We start from the raw sequence: 20,910 nt of genomic DNA, 5'->3' as shown, positions 1-20,910 counted from the left end.
CCTGTGCTGTCCCCGGGCTTGTGCTGTCGCTCTCCTGTGCTGTCCCCGGGCTTGTGCTGTCGCTCTCCTGTGCTGTCCCCGGGCCTGTGCTGTCGCTCTCCCTCTCCGTCTCCAATAACGAACTAGAGTCTTTGAAAGAAAAGGACGTGAGCTTATGGGCAGGTGTTTTCAAATCGGCTCCGTGTGTCCCGCGGCCGGGGGAGAGGGAAACAGCGGCGGGGGCGGCGGGGGCGGCGGGGTCCGCGGGTCGGCGGGGGTCCGAGCCCTGAATTCGTCCTCCGTCCATGGCTGACCCGCGGCTCGGGCCGTTCCGCTCCACCGTGTCTCCGCACCTGTCCCAGCCTCTGATGGCGCCGTCGGGGTTTAATGCGTAATTTGCGTCGAAGGGCGGAGCGCGGTCCCAGTCGGAAGGCGACGGTCGTCGGGGGCGGCCCGGAGGACGTGAAGGTGAAGCCGGGCTGGAGCCTTAGCAGGCCGCGCCTCTGCTCCCGCCGCGGTCCCCGCGTGGCCCACGGCCCGGAGGACGGACGCGGCGACCCGAGTCCGCGCGTTTTCCTCTCCGGAGTCCGAGGCTGGTCAGTCCCGGCCGCGCCGTGCGGGGGCGCGTGCGGGGGCGCGTGCGGGGGTCGCGGCCGCTCGGCCTCGGCAGGGCGCTTGGCCGCAGCCGCGCCTCCTCCCGCAGCGCTGGCTCCGCGGCTCCGCGCCGACCGGGACCGGCGGCCGATGGACCGGCTTCTCCGTCCTTGCGCCGACGGGACGTCGCTCCGATGTCGCTTCGCTTCCTTGTAAAGACTCGATGCGACGGAGGCCGCGGAGCCCGCGGAGAAGCGGGTCTCCGCCGAGCAGGGAGCCGACGCGGGCTCGGTCCCGGCGCGCGGGGACCAGGACCCGAGCCCGGGGCCGCGGCAGCGGCTGGGCCGCCCGGGCGCCCTCCCGTTCCGTCCGAGCGGCTGGGGGCGCCGCGAACCGCGACTCGTGAGGGAGGTTTCCGGGCGCCGCGGCCCCGGCCGTTCCCTGTCCCCGCCGGCCCCGAGACCCCGCCGCGCCGCGGGGCTCCGCGGAGGGAGGCGGCGGGAAGCCGGACGCGCCGCCCCGCTGGCGTCCCCGCCGGAGCCGGCAGGCCGCAGGTCCGCCTTCGCGCTGCGGCGCCCGCCGTCCGCCCTCTCCCTCGTCGGTGCGGCCCTGCAGACGGTGCAGCGCGTCGGCGGCAGCGCGTCCCCGCGCGTGCGAACCCGGTCCGACCCCAGCTTCGGGGACCAGTAGTTGCGGGGATGCGGCTTCTCGGGGCAGGCCCGGCCCCCGAAGGCCGGACGGACGTGCCGTGTCGCCAGGCGGACGCTGGCGTCGCCTCTGCGGCCGGTGCGGCCGCGCTGCGGGCTTCAGCTCCCGCTGTTTCGGGAACGCGGCCCGCAGCGGTGGCGCGGCCGCGGCGATCCTGGCGGCGGAACGAGACCCTCCGGTGCGGGTCCCCCTGCGCGCCCGGGGGCGCCTCCGTGACGCGGGACCAGGCCCTCGTGCCAGCGGCGCCGCGCGTGGGGAGGAGCGGCCGTGGATGACCGGGACGGTTCGCGCCTCCCGCCGAGGAAGTGGCCGCGGCGCGTGGGAACCGGAGGAAAGCGGGGTCCGAGGAGCAGCCCGTGGGCAGCGCCGCCGCCGACTCCTGCCCGGGTGCGGCGGCCGTTTCCGCGGACTGACCCCGTTCCTGCCCGCGACCCTGCGGCGACGGCGGGAGCCGCGGCAGGGACCTCAGAGCAGGACAGAAACGTGGTGGGAGAAGCCCCAGCAGGGTCTGGGAGGACCGGCTCCGGTTTGGAAACGAGTCCTTCTGGGGGTCCGGTGGCCACGAAACGGAATTACGGACTCCAGAGAGATGGTCTCTGGCAGGGCGAGTCCGTCGCTGCGGCACACTGCGTCGTCGTATTTTTAAAAAACGGACACAACCGCCCTGGCCTTCAGCAACCACCACTCGCGTCACTTAATAACCACCAGTGTGGAGGCATGCAGACCCTCCACCAGCAAAAAGATTATGTCCCGCTGAAAGCCCAGATAATGGTTACCATTTTTTAAGGAATAAAGTATTTTGTAGTTAAGGTTCATACCTTGTATTTTTAGACATAATGCTAATTGCACTCTTAGCAGCCTGCACTATAGTGCAAGAAAGCACGTACCTGCACGAGGAAGTAAAAAAAAAAAAAAATTTGATTCACTGTATTGTACTATTTGCTTTGTTGCTGTGGTCTGGATCCAAACCCACAATGTCTCCAACTTGGGCCTGTAATTACAACTGAAGAAACATCAAATTTTTTCAAATCTGGGATTTCATAAAAATACTAATTTTTTTAGTTGGTCACCGACAGGGGACTGCTACTGAACCAACTCACAGTGAAAACTCGTAAATAAAGGGAAATAAATGAAGCATATATTCTGTCTTATTTAGATGACTAAACAGTCGATGAAACTAAGTTTCTCCTTGGAATATTTCAGCTAATAAATGAAGATGACATTACAGAATCAGGAAACCACTCTGTTCAAGCCCTAGTGAATCAGTAACTGTTGGATCATAGATGCTGCTAATATCACAGCAGAGAGACAGCCAGATGGTGTAAACCTTTTGACAGAAGAACACAGTACCACTTAAAACCTTGCCTACCCTCCTCCAGATTCAACCTCAATTTGTTCAGGTCCCTAGATCTAATTTCAGTCTTCAGGAAATGCAAAGAGCAGATAAACGTGGTAACCACCACCACAGGGATTCAGTCAGAAAAATACCTACTGCAGAAAAACATGGAACAAAAGATGTGTTTTCTTCAATAATAAATTATAACGGGGAAAATAAAAGAGATGGAGGGGAACTTATAGGATAAAAGAGACCTAGGAAAAATACCACACAACTCCAGCTGCGGCATACAGACCTTACCTGGGTCCAGGTTCATTTAACCTATTAAAAAAACATTGACTAATAGAAACTTCAACATTTGGATGTTGATGGTATTAAAACTAATGATAAATTTCTCTGTGGATTTAATACTAACTTTTGTGGTTAGCATAGTTCTTGTTTTTTAGAGATATACATTGGCATATATGAATATTGAAATGATGTATGAGATTGTCTCAAAATTAGAAGAGGGTGGGGGTGGGGGGTACAAATGGAAAATATTGGCTATGAGTTGATTATTGTTGAAGTTGGGAATAGAGAACATGAGAGCCCATTAAGTTTGTATGGTTTTACAAGTTTAATTTTGTATACATATGTATGTACACACCCAGTCTCCATCAGAATAAACAGAATATATGTGTTATAGACAACAGTAACCAAAAGGTAGTGTTACATTATCAGAAGCTGCAAGATTTCTGCTGAGATGGGAGAAAGTAGCGTCCTGCTCCTAGGTTTAAAAAAAGATGAAAAGGGAATGATCATTGACAGTAGCATTTGGTCGCTGATACTTTGTATTACCATGAATTGAAACACACATGAAGCTGATTCTTTTCATTATGGTCCAGTAATAAGATATTGAATAAGATTTGAAGTAGGAGGCATTGCTGTGGCTTTCATCTGTTTGCCTATTTCTTGAAGACAGTCAGCATCAGAACAAACCTGTTGGTTATCTGTTCCCCAGGTTGTCGGCTTAGTTACTGGACACACCATTGTCTTTATAAAAATATGTATCAGTCTTTATTTTGCCCTTTGTTATAGGTCTTCAGGTTCAGTGCTAAATCTGTGCGTGACATGTGCCACTCTGCTGCTTTTGCTTTGGTTTTACTTAGGTTGTAATCCTTCATGGTGTTTTCAGTGGGCATCGTGAAAATAGTGAAATTCATCCAAATGTTTCTAACTCTGTCTGCTCATTCAGTCTGTCAGTATCCTGAGCATCCCTTCTGTCACTGCGACTTTGACCCAGCCCCTGCTCCTCAGCATCCCTGCCACATGTAGGCGAATGAAATAAATAAATGTTGCGTAGATGAAAGAACATAGCTTATTAGTAGAAATGAAGTATTTTAAAAAAAGACATTGTTTCAGATGTCCATGTTACCTTGGAATCTGTATGATTCATTGTATGGATCTCTAGTGGCAGATTTTTAATCATCAGATGCTAGTGTACGTTAATGACAGCTCTGGTCTGACCTCCTTGCTTTTGTTGGTTTTATTTTCAAAAAGAAAAAAAAAAAAACCCCAAAACTGTCAAGTCCTGTCATTTTCTCTTTCTCTCTCTTTCTTTTTTTTTTTTTTTTCCTCTTTTTGACATACCAAGGTGTATATGGCATGGGAAGCAATGGAAGCATTAAATCAAAGTCAAGACAAAAACAAAAGACACATGTTTTGTCATCATACATGTACCATTTTCTAAGAGTGTGGGTCATTGTTATTTCATTGTCTTATTCTGGGTTGATCCTGTATTGGCCCAAAGGTTCTTTGCAAAACTGGATGTTAATAGGAAATAAAAGTGAATAACATGTTACTAAAAAAGTGAGAGAGATTGCTTGATGACTGAGGACACTGAGCATACATTGAGTGCTAAAATGAAAATGGAAATTTTGGGGGCACCTGGCTCCTCAGTTGGTTGAGTGTGAAACTCTTGATCTTGGGGTTGTGAGTTGGAGCCCCATGTTGGGTACAGAGATTACTTAAAAATTAAACCTTTTAAAAAAGGCTTAAAAAGTGGAAGTATTAGAAAGTTTGGAGTTTTAAGGAAGTGAAAGTTATAAAACTATGATTTGAGCCTCTAAACAAATTATAATATTGGCTTCATACAGGTAGAATTACCTTACCGAACTATTCTAATGACCCTGTGATAGATAGTGCTATTCCCATAGTTCAGGTCTCATTCCCATACAGACAAGAAGCCAGGCTGAGAGAGACGAGGCTCTTTGCCCAGGTTTATGCCCAGGTTGGTAGGTGAGATGAGGATCTAACTTTTGCCTGTATTTTTAATCACCAGGTCAGAATGCCTCTTCCTACCATTCTCCCATCGAAGAGGGTCATGATTTTCTTGAAGGATGAATAGTAATTTGGGAAGACAGTGATACTCAGATCTTTTGAGACATTTGAGATATAAATCTATTTGATACTCTGGAATTCTGAATTCTGAATTCTGGAAAATGGAGTTTACAACCAAAATGGTGTATTTGGCATTTCATTCTCTTCCACATACTTAAATCCAGGATTTAATTAATTAATTAATTAATTAATTATTTTTTAAAATTATTTTTAGTCTAGAAGTTTACTTAGACATCATAACTCATTTATGACTGAATTGATCTTTAAAAATTCAGTTTTAGTTAATTTATACAAAGTAAGTATCATGGAGTGGGGAGTTATGCTCTGTCTCCTAGAGGGCAGAGTATCTACATACGTTATTTGGAATTCTTCTGTGTGGGATATTTGTTCTTCTCTGTTTATTTATTCAGGCCTTTATCTACATCAGTAAGGACTCCTGGATTACTTTAGTCCACTCAGGCTGCTGTCACAAAATACCGCAGGCTGGGCGGCTTATAAACAAGAGTGTTTATTTCTCATATTTCTGAGGGTGGGAGGTCTAAGGTCATTGCACTTGCTTACTTGGGTGAGGGCCTTCTTTTAGGTCATGGACTTTTTATATCCTCACATGGCAGGAGGGTCTAGGGATCTCTGGAGCCTCTCGGTAAAGCCCTGATGTGGGTTCCACCCTAACCAGTTAAGCTTCCCCAGAGGCTCTACCTAGTAATGCCATCACTTTTGGGAATTAGGAATTTAACATACGAATATGGAGGGGCAGGGTACAAACATCGGAACCATAGCATGGATATTATTTTATTTTTTGGAGTATTATCCAAAACTGCTTTATTCTGTTACTCAGATGGTTCCATGTGTGAATCATTGGGAGAGCCTTCAATCAACTTCTGTATCCTTTTGGCATATCCCATCATTTTGTGTGTTTCACATGTATACACACGTAACCCTTCTTTTATGGAAACAAGATGATCCGAGCTCATCTTAGATTTTGTGGACTTGTTCTCGACTCCCCCATTTCTCGACACAGCTGAGGTTCCTTTTACTGGAGAGCTGTATCAGAATCCGGGAGCTGGTCCTGGTGTGTTGTTGCTTGTAGGTCCTCTCTGCTACCAGGCAGGGAGATGTGTGTGTGTACTGACCTGAGCCTCTACGGAGTCTATCTCTCGGTAGCCATCCGTATCCGTATTCAGCTAAATATGAGTTCATATGGACGTGTCAGACTCTAATCTGTTACCTTGTTGACTTTTCTAGACTCCTTTTGTTTATCTCTAACCTCCAACTCTACCACTGAGAAGCCTTGTTCCCACCGAATACTTACTTAATTGTTCAGCTTCAGTGTACATGAATAGTGTTGTGAGAATTGTTAAATTCTACCTGCCGTGAGACAACTTTGTCGACTAGAGTACAGTGATTGCTTCCAGCCATACAGATTCCACTCATTTCTAAGGTTACTCCGGTCGGCACCTTACCCCCCAGCCCCCTCAGGGATGATGTTTTGTACATTTGTCATACGTTTAGATTCTTTTTCATAACCTGCCTTCCATTCTGGGATAACCTGACTTTCTAAACGGTTTCTTAAAATTTTACAGCATCTGTGGGTTTTGGCAAACACATGATGTCACTTATTCACCATTACGGTATCGTATGGGATCGGCTCACCACCCTAACAGATGCACTCCTTCAGCCTTTCATTCGTTCAGTCTTTCTCCCTTCCCCGCAGGCATCTAGCAGCTGGTGATTTTTTTACTCTCTCTCACTATAGTTTTGGCTTTACCAGAATGTTGTATAATTACAATTACATAATATACAGCCTTTTCATACTCGCTTTTTGTACTTAGCAATATGCATTTAAGCCTAATCATGTTTTTCAGGGCTTACCTCCTTTCTCTCTCTTTTTTATTTTATTTCTTTTCTTAAGATTTCATTTATTTATTTGACAGAGATCACAAGTAGGCAGAGAGGCAGGCAGAGAGAGAGGAGGAAGCAGGCTCCCTGCTGAGCAGAGAGCCCCATGTGGGTCCCAATCCCAGGACCCTGAGATCATGACCTGAGCCGAAGGCAGAGGCTTAGCAGACTGAGCACCCGGGCACCCCTTGTTAGCTTATTTCTCTTTATTGCCAAATAATATATAATTGTATGGATTTCCCACCACTCTTGTCTCCCCTTGCCTATTGCTGGACTGCTTTGGTACTTTCAGTTTTGGATGGCAGTGAGTAAAGCTACTGTGAACGTTGACACGCAGATTTTTGTGTGCACATAAATCCTCAAGTCAGTTGAGCAAGTACTTAGCAGTGTGATTTCCAGGTCATATAGTAAGATTCTAGTTAGCTTTATTAGAAACTGCCAGACAGTCCAAAGTGACTGCCATTTTGCATTCTTATTAGCAGCGAGTGAGAATTTTTGGTGCTCCATATCCTTGCCAAAATTGACAGTCAGTTTTCAGATTTTAGCCATTCTAATAAGTATGTAGTAGAGTCTAATTTTTGTTTTAACTTCAGTTCACTAATGACAGATGAACATCTCTTCATGTGCTTATATATCATATCTCTATCTTCTTTGATGAAATGTCCGTTCAGGTCTTTGACTCCTTTTTAATTGGTCTGTTATCTTCTTGTTGAGTTTTAAGTGTTCTCCATATATTTTAGATACAAGTCCTGTAATCTGGTATGTAATATGGCAAACAGGACTCGCATATCTGTGCACTATGATGACATGAGATGATGGGGGGATGAGTCAATTACAACTTTATTTTTCCGGCATGGGTCTCTGGGAAAATGAAGAGTACCGGTCACACAGAGAATAGAGCTGAGCGTTGAAATCACTTTGGGAGGAAGTGGGACAGATCTGACTCATTTAGTTTTGAGTCAAGACGGAAGAATAGCCGAGGACTAGAGATCAAAAGTGTATTGCTATTCCTGATTCAGATTTTGCTGCCATCATTATAGATAACTAAAGAGAAAGCAGAGGTAAAGGGCAAAATGGAATTTAGGATAAGACCAGTACAGTGTTGTGCTGCAAAAGTGATGAAGTTTTAAGACGGGATCCAATGTCAGCTATGCACCGCTATGAAAGACTGAAGGACATGGTTGAAGGAAAGGTGAAATCCGCATTGTCTGTCTTCCTGAGGTCAAAGCAGCTGTTAGTTACTTGAGTATCCCGTGCGTTTCGTATCTGAGGACGGTCATCTACTCTGTCAGAACTCTCTTACTTTACTCAGGCTTTCATCTTCAGCACCTTCTAGAATTTCTCAAATGAAGTTTTACATCACTGGAGCTCTTCTGCCATGTGAGCACAGACAGGGGTCTTATTTTTCTTTTATGTAATACAACAATATAATTATATATCCTTATGTGTCTGTAGTTTACATTGATTGTGGAAGTAATGAATTCATTGAAAAAAAATTATTTGCCTTCTCAACTGTACCATTCTGTTGAGGAATCGTAACAGTTGTAACTCTAGTCCCCAGCAGAATTAATTAACACATGTTAATTCTGTGGCTTGTCTGGTGGTGGGAACATGCAGCCTGTTCCCTGGAGTCATAAAGCTATGCTTCCTTTTCTTCTTTTCTGTCTCTGAAAGGACAGATTTTCTACCTCCTTTTTTACCTGACTGTCCCTAAGGATGATAGTAATTGACTGAATAATTCACAGAGGGGATATAATAGTAAGAATAATTGCCATCTCAGAGTAATAATTATTGATCGCCTGTTCGTGATTTGGAGTTGTTCAGTGAAAGGCATACCAATATAAGCACTAATTTCAAAACATATAATATTATATGTTCAACAGGAAAATATGTCACAGTACTTTGTTTGAATCTCCTATTTATATTCAACAGTTGTTACTAGACCAAAAACTTATTTCAGTGAACCTGACTACATACATGGAATACCAAGGAACTGGATGTCGATTGCTCGGAGCTGAGTACTAATTATATCATTGGGTTCAGAGAGAAAGGAGAATTTGTGCTGTAAACAATGCAAGATAAGAAGCTATTCAGTAAACATTGCTTTAGCACCTAAAATGTACCAGCACTGCACTTTCCTGTTTGCTTATCTGGCTAAGAGTTTCACTTACCTCGTGAGTTGAAGCCATAGTGACTATTTACAGGAAGATCTAACTACTTTGTAGAGCTTGCCTCTACCCCACTGGAGTGCACCATTGGCTCCAGGACAGCACTGGGATTTGCTCTTGGAAAACAGCTGTGTCACATGATACAACATCCACAGTTTAAAATTGCTAAAGGTTTAAACTTTTGACTTTTTTGCTCTTTTTTTCATAGTGGCAAAATAACATAATATTAATTTTGCCATTTTAACCGTTTCAGGTGTATAATTTAGTGGCAGTAATTATACTCACCACATGTACTATAACCCTTACCTCTGTCCACTTCTAAAACTTGGCTTTCACCCAAAACAGAATTCTGTCCCTAATAAGTCATAATTCCCCATGCCCCCCTCCCTCAGCTCCTCATAAGTCCTAAATCTACTGTCTCTATGAGGTTGCCTGTTCTAGATATTTCATGTAAGTGGAATCATGCAATAATTGTCCTTTGTGTCTGGCCTTTTTCACTTGCCATATTGTTTTCAAGGTTCCTCTGTGTTGTAACATGTATCTCTGAACTTAGTCCTTTTCATGAGTGAATAATATTTCATTGTATGTATATACATCTTTATATTCGTTTTATATCTTAAATCAATCTTAGCATAATGTGTCGTTTTTCTGTATTTTTGATGCTTATGGAGGTGTCATCTAGATTAATTTCATTTTTTCTAATTCTTTTACAGGTTTGACAGATGAAAAAGTGAAGGCGTATCTTTCTCTCCATCCCCAGGTGTTGGACGAGTTTGTATCTGAAAGTGTTAGTGCAGAGACTGTAGAAAAATGGCTGAAGAGGAAAAACAACAAACCAGAAGGTAAGATCTCATTCGATTTGAGTGCAGGTCATTTTCTAGTTTATAGTGACAAGAAAACTAATGGAAAGTAACATACAAAGTTGATAAAATTAGCATTTTAATTCTGTAAAAGTTTTATTCTGTTTAAAAAGATAAAATAAGTTAGAATGAGGGGAAATAAATAAGATACTTGACTCAAAAAAACTTGCAAAGAACTCTTGAAAAAGTAGATGTGACCATATTGAAAAATTCAGTCAGTATTAGACTTGATTTTATTTAATGGTTGTTATTAATGATTATACAAAGGTTCTCTATATTTCAGAAATATATTTATATTACTACATTTTGCAAATGAAGTCTTTAAGCAATTTTTTTGTGGACACCGTAGGTAAAGAACTGCTGACTTTGCATTCGATGTTTTGTTCACACTCGAACTTAAGATGCTGTTATATTTATAAAAAAGAAATGTAGGCTAAAGGGGATATGAAGTGAAATAAATTTCCCCCCAAGTTGAATATGTATTAATACATTGGGTTTGATTGGATTTGAATAGTGTAGTATAATTTTAATTTTAAATAAACTTATATTTGGCTAAGTAGGACTTCTTATTTCTTATTTCTAAGAATATTCTTATAATAGAAATTTATGTCACATGATTTTAACTATACGAAGAACTTTAATGTTAAAAACAAAAATACATGCTGTTTTTCTAAATTTTGTTTCTAAATTTTGTTTAGTGTAACAAAATGCTATAAAGTTAAAAAATGTCAGTAGTTTAAAAATGATCACTATTAAAATTTTATGCTGTTAGAACCATGGTACTAGTATGCTGCTTGGAGAAGATTTTCTTCCAGTTTTCAAAGTTTCTGTGATTTTCTGACATAATTATTATATTAAAGAGATGAACCTTTCCAGGAGAGAGCTTTTGGCATCAAAGCACAAATCCGATGTAGCGGCATCTGGGTGGCTCAGCTGGTTAGACGTCCGACTCGTGATCTCATCTCGGCTCTTGGTCTCAGGGTCGTGTGTTTGAGCCCCACACTGGGCTTCTCACACCCACTTAAAATAGAGTACATGTGAATGAGTGTGTGTGTGTGTGTGTGTGTGTACGCGCACGTGTGTGTATGGATTGAGGTGGTGGAAGGGAGAAGGAGAGAGAAACAGAAATAGGCCGGAGAGACGTATTCTTTTCTAAACAACCGTCGTGTTTAGTATGAAACACCGAGCCTGACATGGCATCTCTCAGCTATTACAGTCCTCAAACATTTTAGAACAATCTGAGACGTTTGACACTTTTCTTTCTAGTGAGTCTGGTCGTGAGGTTGAGCGTGGTCCAGGCTGGAGTCTCAGAGCCATAGTGGGCTGTGGGGGATCCACATCACAGTGGACCACTCTGCATCGTGTGGACGGAGAAAGGGGTTGGGAAAGATGATCCACCACATGTCTTCAGAGATTTAAATTTCTGCAGTCTTTACTGTTACTGTTTTTGGCTTAATTATTGCTTGTATACTGCTTGCATTTTAAATGCATGAAATTCTACCTGTGGTTGTGAGGCAAATTGCCTTTTGAAGGTGGACCTCTGATTCTGAATTCTAAACAATTGATTTTCAAGTGATGTTTGTGAATTTGAGAGAGCGCTTATTTCTTTTGTGACCTGATGTTCTCTTTTAGAGAACGTGTAAATATTCCCTGGAAGGGTTGTGGTCAAATTCACAGCCATACATCCATTTGGGAAAAACCTCAGGAATAAAAAAATTGTCTAGGTCATGAATTATTCTAGTAACTTTTATATTCTATGTTGATTTTTATGCAAACTACATTTGACAGGCCCAGCTGTTACTCACCAAAGCTTTAACATCTACACAAGTATTAAGATATGAATATAAAACAAATCAATAAATATTAGGAGGTGATGAAAGTTGTGATAACATTCTAAGATGGAATAGAGTTTTACATCCCTAATACCATTTCAGTATTTCAGTTATGTTCAGGAAGAAACATGAATTACCTTGACTATCAGGCATGTCCCTTTTTGGCTTCTAATGTAAAAAACTGTTAGTTGACAATGGTGGTAATATCAGAAGGGATGCATGAAGAAGTGAGAACATTGGAAGTTATTATGACTATATTTGGCATCTTCTCAGAATAATATTTAAAATACATGGATTTTGTTTAAAAATCCCCCAAATGCTGGACAAAATGACAAGGCAGAAAAACTCACCACAAAAAAAAAAAAAAAAAAGAAGAAGAGACAGTATTGAAGACTAGGGACCTAATCATTATGGACATTGGTAATATGTCAGATCTAGAGTTCAGAAAGACGATTCTCAAGGTTCTAGCTGGGCTCAAAAAAGGCATGGAAGGTATTAGAGAAACCCTCTCCAGAGAAATAAAAGCACTTTCTGGAGAAGTACAATCTAACCAAGTTGAAATAAAAAAAAGCTATTAATAAGGTGCAATAAAAAATGGAGGCTCTTACTGCTAGGATAATGAGGCAGAAGAGAGAATTAGTCTCTTCTATAGAAGACCAAATGATAGAGAATAAAGAAGCTGAGCAAAACAGAGGCAAACAATTACTGGACCACGAGGGGAGAATTCAGGAGATTTCGAGAGATAAGTGATACCATGAGATGAAACAACATTAGAATAATTGGGATTCCAGAAGAAGAAGAAAGAGAGAGGGGAGCAGAAGCTATATTAGAGAAAATTATTGTAGAGAATTTCCCTAATATGGCAGAGGAAACAAGCATCAAAATCCAGGAGGTGCAGAGAACCTCCCTCAAGATCAATAAGAATAGGCCCACACCCCATCATCTAATAGTAAAGTTTACAAGTCTTAGCGACAAAGAGAAAATCCTGAAATCAGCCCGGGACAAAAAGTCTGTAACATACAGTGGTAAAAATATTAGATTGGTAGCGGACTTAGCCACAGAGAACTGGCAGGCCAGAAAGAACTGGCATGATATATTCAGAGCACTAAACGAGAAAAACATGCAGCCAAGAATAATGTATCTAGCTAGGCTATCATTGAAAATAGAAGGAGAGATAAAAAGCTTGCAGGACAAACAAAAACTGAAAGAATTTGCAAACACCAAACCAGCTCTACAGGAAAAATTGAAAGCGTTCCTCTAAGCAAAGAGAGACCCTAAAAGTAATAGATCAGAAAGGAACAGAGACAATATACAATAACAGTCACCTTACAGGCAATGCAATGGCACTAAATTCATATCTCTCAATACTTACCCTGAATGTTAATGGGCTAAATGCCCCAATCAAAAGACGTAGGGTATCAGAATGGATAAAGAAACAAAACCCATCAATATGCTGTCTACAATAAACTCATTTTAGACCCAAAGACACTTCCATAAAGTGAGGGGGTGGAAAACAATTTACCATGCTAATGGACATGAGAAGAAAGCTGGGGTGGCAATCCTCATATCAGATCAATTAGATTTTAAGCCAAAAACTATAATAAGAGATGACGAAGGACACTATATCATACTCAAAGGGTCTGTCCATCAAGAAGATCTAACAATTTTAAATATCTATGCCCCTAACATGGGAGCAGCCATAACCATATTTATTGGTTATAAACCAATTAACAACAAAATCAAAGAAATACATCGACAATAATACAATGATAGTAGGGGACTTTAACACTCCCCTCACTGAAATGGACTGATCATCCAAGCAAAAGATCAACAAGGAAATAAAGGTCTTAAATGACACACTGGACCAGATGGACAGCACATATATTCAGAACATTCCATCCCAAAGCAACAGAATACGCATTCTTCTCTAGTGCACATGGAACATTCTCCAGAATAGATCACATCCTGGGTCCTAAATCAGGTTTCAATCAGAATCAAAAGTTTGGAATCATTCCCTACATATTTTCAGACCACAAGGCTGTGAAGCTAGAACTCAATCACAAGAGGAAATTTGGAAAGAACCCAAATACATTGAAACTAAACAGCATCCTTCTAAAGAATGAATGGGTCAACCAGGAAATTAAAGATTATTCACCATGAACAAGTGGGATTTATTCCAGGGCTGCAAGGTTGGTTCAACATCCACAAATCAATCAATGTGATAAAATGCATTAATAAAAGAAAGAACAAGAACCATATGATACTCTCAATAGATGCTGAAAAAGCATTTGACAAAGTACAGCATCCTTTCCTGATCAAAACTCTTCAGTGTGGGGATAAAGGGCACATACCTCAATATTACCAAAGCCATCTATGAAAAACCCACCACAAATATCATCCTCAATGGAGAAAAACTGAGAGCTCTTCTGCGAAAGTCAGGAACACAGCAGGGATGTCCATTATCACCACTTGATATTCAACATAGTACTAGAAGTCTTAGCCTCAGCAATCAGACAACAAAAAGAAATTAAAGGCATCCAAATCGGCAAAGAAGAAGTCAAACTATCACTCTTTGCAGATGATATGATACTATATGTGGAAAACTCAAAAAAGACTCCACTCCACATCTGCTAGAACTTGTACAGGAATTCAGTAAAGTGTCAGGATATAAAATCAATGCACAGTAATTAGTTGCATTTCTTTACATCAACAGCAAGACAGAAGAAAGAGAAATTAAGGAGTCAATCCCATTTACAGTTGCACCCCAAACCATAAGATACCTAGGAATAAACCTAACCAAAGAGGCAAAGAATCTATACCCAGAAAACTATAAAGTACTCATGAAAGAAATTAAGGAAGACACAAAGAAATGGGAAAATGTTCCATGCCCGTGGATTGGAAGAAGAAATATTGTGAAAATGTCTATGATACCTAAAGCAATCTACACATTTAATGCAATCCCTATCAAAATCCCATCTGTTTTTTTTCAAAGAAATGGAAGAAATAATCCTAAAATATATATGGAACCATAAAAGACCTTGAATAAGCAAAGGAATGTTGACAAAGAAAGCCAAAGTTGGTGGCATCACAATTCCAGACTTCAAGCTCTATTACAAAGCTGTCATCATCAAGACGGTATGGTACTGGCACAAAAACAGACACACAAATCGAAGGAACAGAATAGAGAGGCCAGAAATAGACCCTCAACTAACTCTCTGGTCAACTAATCTTCAACAAAGCAGTAAAGAATGTCCAATGGAAAAAAGACAGCCTCTTCACCAAATGGTGCTGGGAAAATGGGACAGCCACATGCAGAAAAATGAAAGTGGATCATTTCCTTATACCACACATGAAAAAAGACTCAAAATGGATGAAGGACCTCAATGTGAGAAAGGAATCCATCAAAATCCTTGAGGAGAACACAGATAACAATCTCTTCGACCTCAGCCACAATAACTTCTTCCTAGGAACATTGCCAAAGGTAAGGGAAGCAAGGGCAAAAATGAACTTTTGGGACTTCATCAAGATCAAAAGCTTTTGCACAGCAAAAAGTCAACAAAACCGAAAGACAACTTACAGAGCAGGAGAAGATATTTGCAAATGACCTATCATATAAAAGGTTAATATCCAAAATCTATAAAGAGCTTAGCAAACTCGACACCCAAAGAACAAATAATCCAATCAAGAAATGGGCAGAAGACATGAACAGACATTTCTGCAAAGAAGACATCCAGATGGTCAACAGACACATGAAAAAGTGCTCCACATCAGTCAGCATCAGGGAAATACAAATCAAAAACCACAATGAAATATTACCTCACACCAGTCAAAATGGCTAAAATTAACCAGTCAGGGAATGACAGATGCTGGCAAGGATGCAGAGAAAGGGGACTCTTCCTACACTGTTGGTGGGAATGCAAGCTGGTGCAACCACTCTGGAAAACAGCATGGAGGTTCCTCAAAAAGTTGAAAATAGTGCTACCTTATGACCCAGCAATTGCACTACTGGGTATTTACCCTAAAGATACAAATGTAGTGATCCGAAGGGGCACGTGCACCCGGATGTTCATAGCAGCAATGTCCACAATAGCCAAACTATGGAAAGAACCTAGATGTCCATCAACAGATGAATGGATCAAGAAGATGTGGTATATATATATAATGGAATACTATGCAGCCATCAAAAGAAATAAAATCTTGCCATTTGCAACGACGTGGATGGAACTAGAGGGTATTATGCTTAGCGAAATAAGTCAATCAGAGGAAGACAATTATCATATGATTTCCCTGACATGAAGAAGTGGAGATGCAATGGGGGGGGTTAAGGGGGTAGGAGAAGAATATATGAAACAAGATGGGATCGGGAGGGAGACAAACCATAAGAGACTCTTAATGTCACAAAACCGAGGGGGGATGGTGGGGGGGTAGGGAGAGGGTGGTGGGGTTATGGACATTGGGGAGGGTAAGTGCTATGGTGAGTGCTGTGAAGTGTGTAAACCTGGTGATTTACAGACCTGTACCCCTGGGGTTAATAATACATTATATGTTTATAAAAAAAATAAAAATAAATTTAAAGTCCCCCAAATGTAACTGTAATACTCATATTCTAAAGGGAAGCTGTTTGGTATGATTGATTGAACCCAGATCATTTAGGAAGTATGAGTAGCAAATCATATCTCTATTAGTGAACTTATATATGTCACATAATTAATAAGGAAAGTATTGGTGCTATTAACTGCTTTAAATATTTTCAACAAATACATGAATTTTTTTGTTACTCACAGAATGTAGTTACTGAATATTTTTTACCTTTCCATGATTATAGAGGTGGAACAATTTTCATTCAAATAAAACAACTAAATATTTCATACCTAGAATTAGTGAGATTAAAATCATGCCCCCTAAACGTACTATATGCAGCCTGGAAATGCAGATTAAATAGTATATAACAGCTATTTTCTGTGCCGATATTTATAATATGGTGGGATTTTAAATAATGGGGCATGAATTACTTTGCCAAAGCAAGCAGTGTTAGAAGGACACTAATAAATTATGCGTTAACTGTTAATGTATATCATGAATAAGGAAAAACAAAACAATACATCATTGAAGTAATTTACTGGAACTTCATTTTGGGTACTTTCTATCCTTGAAATTGTTTTGTTCAGATATGGAAGTTATATTTGCACATCGAAATTTCATCTCTCTTTTATTTTTTTGTGTATTTTTTATGGATTTGGGGAATTTATGGGGAAGTTTATATTCTTATATATGTTGCTTTTTTTTTATATATATGTTGCTTTTTAAACTAAAAAAATAGAGTAAACATTTGCAAAAGCTTCTGGAGTTTTTCTTGTATAGAAGAGTTTTCCCACTTTCAGTAATTCTAATTCGGTTTAAACCATTATCCTCTGCTTGTTTGTCGACTTTTCCATTGCAATGGATAATAAACAATGTATATTCACTAATCCCTTATTGGCTTTTTTCTGCATTTTGCTTCTCCCCTCATAATGTTACCATTTGTCATTTAGATTGTTGCATAGGAAGGTGGTGGTTGAAATCGAGTCTAGAAAAGTACACAGCTCAATTTCTGTCCCAGAGTCATCATTTTAGGTTTAAAATTAATTCATTTCACTAAAATTTGCCAACTATCTACTATGTGTTTAGCATGTGTTAAGTATTGGGCATGAAATCAGTTGTAATGGAACTTACTGTTTCTAAAGGCGGCAAAAAAGAGTAAGAAGTCTTAAGATTTATTCTCTTAGTGATTTTCAGTTCTGCCGTACAGCAATGTTGACTATAGTCACCATGTTGTACATTATATCCTCAGTTCTTATTTGTCTTATAAGTCGACGTTTGTAAGTTTTGACCAGCTTTAGCCAATCTCCTTCCTAAATAAATGATATAACACGCTAAGGTTGACAGCATTTCCCCTAAGATCAGGAATGAGAGAAGGAATGCCCACTCTCATTGCTCTTTGACTCCTAGTTGACATGGTACTGAAAGTAACCTAGCCCGAGCATCAAGCAAGAAAGAGAAAAAGAAATGCAACAGAATTGGAAACAAGGAAGTAAAATGACTATTTGCAGATGACATGATTTTCATAGGTAAGGTCCTAAAGACCTCCACCAAAAAATTGTTAGGTCTTATCAGTGAATTCAGTGTAGTTGCAGGATATAAAATTAACATACAAAAATCATCACTATTTTTATATACAAACAATAAATTATCTGATAAAGTAGTACACGGTTTCATTTACAGTACTATCAAAAACAAAATTAGGAATACATTAGGAACACAATACTTAGGAATACATTTACTCAAGGAAGTTTGCTAGTCTGAAAACTAGAGGGCATTGATGAAAGAAATTAACAAAAGCACAAGTAAATGGAGTGGTATCCTGTATTCACAGGATGGAAAAATTAATGTTAAAATGTCAAAACTATCAGAGCCATTTGTAGATTTGGTGCGATTCCTAGGAAGCCTCCAGTGGCATGTTTCACAGAAGTGGAAAATGCTGTCTTATAATTTATATAGAGCCACAAAAGAGTGTAAATACTGAAAGTAGTCCCGGCGAAGAATAGAGCAGGAGGAATCGCACTTTCTGATTTCAGGATCTGTTAATCAAAGTAGTATGGTACTGGCTTAAAAAAGCAGATAAATAGAGCCCAGAAATATATAAGCATATCCGACCAACTGATACATGACAATGGGAGTCATTTATAGGAAGTGGAAGAAAGATAGTCTGTTCATTAAATGGTGCTGAGAAAACTGGACATGGACATGTACAGGATGAATTTGACCTCTGTCTTATGCAATTCACAAAAATTAACTCAAAATGCATCAGAGAGATCAATGTCAGACCGGAAACCATAATCCTTCTAGAAGAAGACAGGATCAAAGGTCTTTGACATGGGTCTTCGCAACAATTTATTGGACAGTACTCGTAAAGCACAGTAAGAAGAGCAAACCCATAAGTGGGACTACATTAAGCTAAAAAGCTTTTGCACATCAAAAGAAAAAATCTACAGTGAAAAGACAACCTACGGAATGGGAAAACCATCTATCTGATATGGGGTTAATATCCAAAATAAGGAATTTATATAAGGAATTCATATAACTCAGTAGCAAAAACAAACAAACAGAAAACCCCCAAGCCTAAAACAAGGACATTAGACAATAATTCAGCTAAAAATGGGCAATAAACCTAAGTAGGCGTTTTTTCCAATGAATATAGGAATGGCCAACAGGTACATGAAAAGTTACTCAACATCATCAGTTAGGGAAATGAAAGTCACAACGACAGTAAGGTATCAGATCTTGCCTATCAGAGTGCTAAGATCAAGAAAGACAAAAGATAAGGATGCTGCAAAACTGGGTCTGGGAAGGAAGTTTATAGAATCTCAAACAACCTCATACCTAATGGAGGTAGAAAAAGAACAAAGAAACCCTCAAACCTACTAGAAGGAGGGAATTAGTAAAGATTAGAACAGAAATAAAATAGAACTTGGGGTGCCTAGGGGGCTCAGTGGGTTAAGCCTCTGTCTTTGGGATCAAGCCCCACATCAGGCTTTCTGCTTGACAGAGAACCTGCTTCTTCCTCCCCCTCTGCCTGTCTCTCTGCCTACTTGTGATTTCTCTGTCAAATAAATACATAAACTCTTAAAAAAAAATAGAAACTTTAAAAAAAAAGGCAGTATGACAGATCAGTGAAACCAGGAGCTGGTTTTTTGAAAAAATCAACAAAATTGATATACCTTTAGCCACTCATTGAAGAAAAAAGAGGGCTCAAATAAATAAAACTGAAAATGAAAGAGGAAAAATAACTGATGACACAGAAATACAAGGGATTTTAGGAGGATATTATGAAAAATTATATGCAAGAAGTTGGAGAACCTAGAAGAAGTGGACAAAATTCTAAAAACCTATAACCTTCCAAAATTGAATCAAAAAGAAATAGAAACCTTGAGCAGACCAATTAGCAGCAGTGAAATTGAATCAGTATCAAAAATTGCCAGCAAATGAAAGTTCATGACCAAATGGTAAATTCTACCAAACATGTATAGAAGAGTAATGTCTGTTCTTCTCAAACTATCCCAAAAAAATGGAAGAGGAGGAAAAAATTCCAAATTCCTTCTTCAGTGCCTGCATTACCCTGATACCAAAGCCAGAAAAGAGACACCACGAAATAGAACTAAAGACCAGTATTTCTGATGAGCATAAATGCAAAAATCGTCAACAAAGTATTAGCAAATGGAGTCCAGCAATACAGTAAAAATATCATTCTCCACAGTCAGGTGGGATTTGTTGCCAGGATGCAAGGGTGGTTCAGTATTTATTGATCAAACAGTATCATATATCACATAAAAGAGAAAGGACAAAAAATATATGAACATTTCAATAAATGCAGAAAAAACATTTGACAAAGTGCAACTCCCATTCATGATAAAAAAAAAAAAAAAACCAACCCCTCAGGAAAGTAGATTTAGAGGGAATATGCCTCAACATAATAAAGGCCATTTATAAAAACCCAGAGCTTGACTTCATACTTAGTTGTGAAAAACTGAGAGCTTTTCCTTTAATCAGGAAAAGACAGGTATGTCTACTCTCACCACTTTTATTCAACATAATGCTGGAAGCCCTAGCCACGGCAATGAGAGAACAAAAAGAAATAAGAAGCATCCATATTGGTAAGGAAGAGTAAAACTTTTATTGTTTGCCAATGACATGAAAGGTACCACCATAAAACTAGTTGAACTGAGAAAGGAATTCAGGAAAGGTGCAGGATAGAAAATCAATACACAGAAATCATGCATTTCTATATGCTAATAAGGGAGCAGCAGAAAAAGAGATTAAGAAAACAATCCCATTTACAGTTGCACCAAAGATAGTAAGACACATAACCAATGAGGTGAAAGTCCTATACTCTGAAAACCAAAACATTGGTGAGAAAAACTAAAGATGACACAAAGAAATGGAAAGACATCCCGTGTTCATGGATTGGAAGAACAAATGTTGTTAATGTTAAAAGCAATCTGCAGATTTAACGCAATCCCTCCCAAAATACCAATAGCATTTCCGACAGAACTAGAACAAAAATTATCTTAAAATTCATATGGAACCACAAAAAACCAAATTACCAGAACAGTCTTGAA

At 40.4% G+C, this 20,910-nt stretch overlaps 1 protein-coding gene across 3 annotated transcripts in view; it reads left to right on the top strand.

Annotated features, from left to right (window-relative positions):
• PDE10A (phosphodiesterase 10A) overlaps nt 1-20,910 on the top strand; it is a 565,247-nt gene that overhangs the window by 382,877 nt on the left and 161,460 nt on the right. For all 3 annotated transcript variants that reach the window (XM_059401406.1, XM_059401405.1, XM_059401404.1), the window contains one exon: nt 9,777-9,905. In XM_059401406.1, the coding sequence (XP_059257389.1) occupies nt 9,777-9,905 (129 nt within the window). The remainder of the gene's footprint in view (nt 1-9,776; nt 9,906-20,910) is intronic.

The sequence above is a fragment of the Mustela nigripes genome, chromosome 5, assembly GCF_022355385.1.
Source record: "Mustela nigripes isolate SB6536 chromosome 5, MUSNIG.SB6536, whole genome shotgun sequence".
Lineage (NCBI taxonomy): Eukaryota > Metazoa > Chordata > Mammalia > Carnivora > Mustelidae > Mustela > Mustela nigripes.
Note: the sequence above shows the minus strand (reverse complement) of the source record. Positions and strands in the feature narration are given on the sequence as shown.